The sequence below is a fragment of the Glossina fuscipes genome, unplaced genomic scaffold (assembly GCF_014805625.2).
Source record: "Glossina fuscipes isolate IAEA_lab_2018 unplaced genomic scaffold, Yale_Gfus_2 28, whole genome shotgun sequence".
Lineage (NCBI taxonomy): Eukaryota > Metazoa > Arthropoda > Insecta > Diptera > Glossinidae > Glossina > Glossina fuscipes.
The window spans coordinates 6,225,897-6,231,861 of NW_023998423.1; the positions used below are offsets into that span (position 1 = coordinate 6,225,897).

Consider the following 5,965-nt stretch of genomic DNA (forward strand, 5'->3'; position numbering starts at 1 on the left):
TATTTCTACTACTACTTTTCTCTGCGATTAATTCTCTGAAGACGCGATTTAGCGTACATTCGTTTTCACATGTTGCGAGTGAAATATCGTAGGAGTTGATGTTTAAAGTCCACGGCGGTTAACATCCCATAGTTTCGGGAGATGTTCAGAGCAATGTTTATTTCTTTTGTAGCATCTATTCAAGAGTTAATTGCACTGTAGCATTATCCTTTCATCGTATTCTACTTATTAATCACTTATTAATCACTTATGCTAAATTTACATTTTCTTATATGTCTACCTAAAGTAAATCTAGCTACAGCTTAGTTAAGATAATTTACTTTAGTTATAATTCACATTAAATGTAAGTTATCATAATTAGGATAACTTACGTCGACGAAATTTTGCTAATAACTTAGTTTAAAACTTTACTATTTTGCTTAAGCTAGCACAACAATTTATTATATAAGACCACAGTTTAGTTAAAAGAGAAATATATTATAGAAGTCAATAAACAAAACGTGGAAATATTATCAAACAGAATATTTATTTGAGTTTCACTACAGCAATATTTAAATATTTTTCTTTCTTATTTCAAAAATTAATTTCAATCTCTAAAATTTATTGATTATTAAAATGAATTTAATTATCGAACGTAAGTAAAATTGTGTTTTCTGAATAAACTCTTTTATACCCATCATGGAAGGATGAGGGATATATTAATTTTGTTCTAATGTTTACAATGCCCACAAGGAAACTTCAAAGACCTCACAAAGTTTATATTTAAGTTTATCCGTCGGTCCATCCATCCATTTGGCCGTCTGTCCAACTGGGTAGTAGCTGTTCGCAAAAATGATTGCTTGCTGATGTGGAAAAGAATTTAAAAATGACCCTAACGCCTACAATGCCTACATGCCTATGGGACAGTAACTTTGAACACTTTTGCTATCGGTGTTTGTCAGTTATTATTCAAGAATTACAACACACAACATAAAAATTTATACTCATTTTGAAAACAGAAAAAATCGGCCGCGCATTATACAAATTTAGTTTTCGTCCTTTTTTTTAGGATGAGTATAAAAAACACGGTCACGGCAGAATATAATTTCCTGACTTATTAAAATTCAAGTTAAGCTACAACGAATAAATCTCGACGACGACTGCACAGATATATTTTTATCTAAGGAGTCTCGACGGCTGAATTTTCAAATTTTTGCACGAGAATTTTATAAAGTAATCCTTTTATTCCATTAAAACAATCTTCACGAAAATATGCTTCTTTAATCGTTCAATGTAATACGTACACACACACTTCCTTAGATAGCTAGAATTTGTTAAAAGTTATTCTAAAAGATTACGACATTAGTCATCATCTCACATTCAAAGACAATCCCTTAATGCTTAAGTCAGATAGATATAAAACCGCAATCTATTTCAAAGAAAAATGTGGTTCTTACAACTAAAAGCTAAAATTTGGAGTTGGTTTTACTGCAGTGTCCCTTTTCTTTTAAAAGAAAATTGCTTAATATTAACTTTTGGCATCTCTGAGAACGAGAACATTGTATTCTCCTCTTCTCCGTCTGCCGTATGGTGTCTTTATTGTACGCTACACTACTAGTAAGCAAATTAGTGCTTTTATATGTAACGCCCAGAAGGGCCTAAGATAGACACATCTTTTATTATACCTATGTATTCAAAGTCATTTTCTAAATCGATCTAAGCTTGTCCGTCCGTCTATGTGTCTGATGTCTGCCTATGTGTTTTGTATTCAAGCTGCAGTCCTCAATATCTAAGATAATGTGATGAAATTTGGTACAGAGACGCACTTTGCTCCAAGCACGAACGCTGTTAAGAATGGTTCTGATTGGTCCACTTTTTCGACCACCATTCATATAATGCCTTAATTCTGTAAAGTCGTTATTTGGAAAAAAATTGCAAATTTTCAAAATTTCTCGTCAAAAGTGACTGAGTAGTAGCGTTTCAGCATTCAAAATTTATATGAAAACTGTGGATGGGGTGGGGTAATTTTTTGCATCCCCCGAAAGCTGAAGTTCATATGGCACAAAGGTACAATTTTCGATGCTTCATGATGAAAATTATATCACAATCGGTAATTTAACATAAAAAATTCAATGTACCCAATATGGATCATCTCGGCCTATTTTCTGGATGCTACCTTAATAAGGATTTTAATGAAAATTGGTCTTTTTTAGAACAGAAAAGTTTAAGTTTAGTGGTAATGGACATTGACCCATAACGTTATAGTACTTTCACACAAAAATGAACTCTGCATAATTTAGACCATGTACACCTATTTTTGGATCCTGTGCTATATAAGTGTTAAACTTGTATTACATTAAGTTGAGTTTTGGCTCTTCTTCATCATAAGTGCGCACATGAAAAATATGCCTTCATATAGAAACGAGATATAATTTTTGTGTCCTATAATAAAAATGAGAATGTGGCGTAGGTTATTTAATGTTCGACCTTGCCGACTACAATATTCTGACTTGTTCATTTCGCTTTTACTTTGAAATTATTCCTATTCTGATTATTGTCTCTCAGTTAATTGTTTGGTATAATTTGTCAAAGAAGTCAATAGAGAGTGGACATAAAAATTACGTTCTATTGCCTTTGTAAAGGATCAAGTGGTAAAGGCATTGCATGAATTGAAACTATTGTTAGAAATTTTTTGTTTCCCTTTTTTTTTGTCTCTTTTGTTTTGCCGTTTGTGTAAATTGTAAACTTTTGCTAGTATCATCAGTCGCAGAAAAAGGTGAAAATGCAAAGAAAATTTCCAAATACAAAATGTTCAAATATATAATTAAAAGATGTGAAAAGAATATGAAAGAAGATTATAATAATATTCGGATGATAAAGAGCGTTAAGAATGTAAAAGCAAAATTACGTTCACACAAACTAAACTCAAATCAAGTTGAAAATGTTCAATATAAGTTTAATCGTTCGAAAATTCTTAAATAAATTTGAAATTAAAGCTGGCAACTTCTCAATATTGACATATTCGAAAAATCGCGTTTTTCCGACCCTTTATGTGTGTTAGTGCAAGTGAATTTTTAAAAAAATGTTCGATATAAAAAAATATGAATACAATGCAATGCAACGATGAATGTCATATAACTAAGAATATGAAATAAATAAGAAAAATTTAGCCAGCAAAAGCAAACGGTTGTTGAAATAATGGGTGAATACCTTCACTAGTGTACAAAACAATAAGCAAACAATAACAATAAAAAAGTAAATGTGGGATCAATTCACGATAGAAGTCATCTACTTCATCTGTTCGATTTAATCGACTTCCTTTAGTGCATCTTCAAATTTCCCCAAATAATAATTTGACCAACAAAAAAAAAAAAAAAAAGAGAAAAAAAAACACTTTCACTCATATGTTATCAGAAGAAATTGTAACGTAATCAGCAAAATGTCAAAAAACTTGCTGCCATCGAAATGGTCAAGTGTACGTTTGTTTCCCGCACAATTATCAATGACCCATAAGGTGGTTCTTATGTCTGTAACGGCTGGCGTAACTTTACTGGGTATCCTGTCACGATATTTACGGAGACGAAAATCGCAACGACCCTATTACCGTTCCCCCAAGTGCTCGGGCAGACGTATACGTAAGAAAATGCCCAACAAAAATGATTTGCTATCTATAGCTGATTCAAAAGCTTCAGCACGTTCCGGTAGCCCGGTGGAGTCTAATGTAACATGCTCACAATCGGATCGCCTGTCTGTAACCAGTGCTCTCACTGGGGTAGGTGTTTTAAGCTCAGCCAATCAACGGCAGAACGGAACAAATACTGCGCAGTTAACGTCTCAACAGCTCGGTGTCATGGGTATGGAAGCTCTAGATACAGTTATAAATTTTTGGGAAGATGCATTGGCAGCCCATTACTCAATGTTTACGGGCACCAAGGAATCGGAATTCTGCCGTGAGCTGCGCAATCTTTTAGATACTACGTATAGATTGCAAGAGCAGAGTGAACTATTATTTCTTGATCAGCGTTCAGCCTTTTTTCGTGAAGAATCAAATGATGAAGAAATCGTTGAGGAAAGCAGTGCCACAATCACAGAAAATATACAAGAAGAAGAGAAATTATCGCAGGCTCGCACGCTCGGAATGACGCGCTCAGTCTCAGATTCAAATTTCGATTCAGCTGATAGTTTTGCATCCGCTTCAGATTTCGTTGCCGATTTGGCAGAACTGAAGGGCTTCTCCGAATCCGAATATGATGATTATCCTTTTTATCAGGCAGCTATGATCACGCATGAGGAATCGCCTATATACTGTCGCGCCTTTCACACGGAATTATTACATTGCGCGAACGATAACGAATATTTAACTAAATTACATTGCGTTCGTTTGGCATTTCAATATTTATTTAAAGATCCCGCGATTACTCAATGGATTATCGAGACGGGCCGTCAAATTCTTACGGATCTCTTGTGTCTGGGCAATAAAGATATCAAAGAGTTTTTAATAGGTTACGAAGATATAATCAACTACGTACAAGATCCTAATAATTGGGACGATATGCAAAAAGAACTTGAACAGTATAACGTTAAAGAAATGACATTTTACGATATATGCTTAGATTTTCTTATATGTGATTCGTTTTGCGATCTTGGTGCACCGCCTGCCAGTGTTAAGGCGGTTGTGCAAAATCGTTTCCTATCGAAAGGCTTTAAAGAGACTGCCTTAACCAAGGCTGTTTGCTCAGTTTTAAAGAATAAAAAGCGCACACTTAAGTATACCGACGGTTTCATGTCGCATTTTTATGTTATATCCGAACAATTATACCCGCTCTTCGCATGGGGTTTCTTTGGCCCCGATGATAATCTTAGGAATATTTGCAATTATTTTAAAGATCAATTATTGGGTTTTCAGGCGGACATTTTCGACTTTCAAAAAAGTGATTACGCCACTCTTGAAAATCTATCGCAAGACATTTTAGAGCATATGAAAAATAGAGTTAACAATATTAGTGTTAAATTTACTCAATAGACAACAAATGAACGAAACGAAGAAGAAGGAAAATGACTATTACGCCCTTTTAATCAATTAAATTAAATTTCCAAAGACGCATAACATTGTTTAGCAACAAAGTTTTATTATTATAAAACGACCACAATCCGCAACTTTTATTGGCAGATCAACGTTTCAATTTACATTTTCGAATAAGTTATGAACTATTTATTATTTAAGCATAGCTTTGAAAACAAATAACATGAATTTAAACAATGCTTCCTAAGAGTTGCACAAAAAAGAAACAAAAATCCTTTATTTATAATCCGCAAAATAACAAATTTTCCAATGTTTACAATACTTTTTTTTTTTTCCTATTAACTGGTTAACTACAAATAAATACATTTTGGTAAATTTATTTTTCTAATGCAATTTTTTTTTTTTTTTTTTTGGTTGTAAACCATTTATTATTAAATCTATTTTATGTTACAAGCGAACGAAATGATTTTCTAGAAAAGTTGGCCTTAGGTTTCAAATCGATATGATATGTGAATTATAAAGCTCAGTTCCTTGTCTAATACGGACTTGTTCGTGAGTGGATTGCAGTCAATGTTCACTGTCTGTGTCGGTTTTGTGCGATTACTGGGCGAAAAACTGAATCAAGCGATTTTCACTGGCGTGGCTTTGGAAATTACTTGTAGACGATTTCTGCAGAGAGTGGAAAAGTGACAATTGGGCGGGGTAAAGTCGGCCGAGTCGTTAAAAACGCTTCTGACCTAGCATTGTCCTGATGGAGGATAACGGTTTTTCCTCTGATCAATTCTGAGCGCCTTGTTTCAATTGCTGCGCTCTTCCCGCGCCTGACACCAGTTGTCTGGCCTCGTTGAATCGGTTCGCGATGTAAGATCATCTTTCAGTTTCAGCAAACGAAAGGAAGCAAAGGAAGTCTATTTGCTGTCAATACAATATTTGCCATCGTTTGTGTGCTATCATTGATCTTTT

The 5,965-nt window shown here is 34.0% G+C and overlaps 1 protein-coding gene across 1 annotated transcript; it reads left to right on the forward strand.

The window, feature by feature from the left end:
• The first annotated feature begins 3,418 nt into the window (after positions 1–3,418).
• On the forward strand, positions 3,419–5,002 carry LOC119636311 (mitoguardin-like). Its single transcript, XM_038031614.1, has one exon. It carries the CDS (start codon positions 3,419–3,421, stop codon positions 5,000–5,002), a length of 1,584 nt encoding a protein of 527 aa, XP_037887542.1.
• The last annotated feature ends 963 nt before the right edge of the window (positions 5,003–5,965 follow it).

Bases quoted from the DNA above. Each gene is read 5' to 3' on its own strand.
- LOC119636311 (XM_038031614.1), top strand. From the start codon at position 3,419: ATGTCAAAAAACTTGCTGCCATCGAAATGGTCAAGTGTACGTTTGTTT.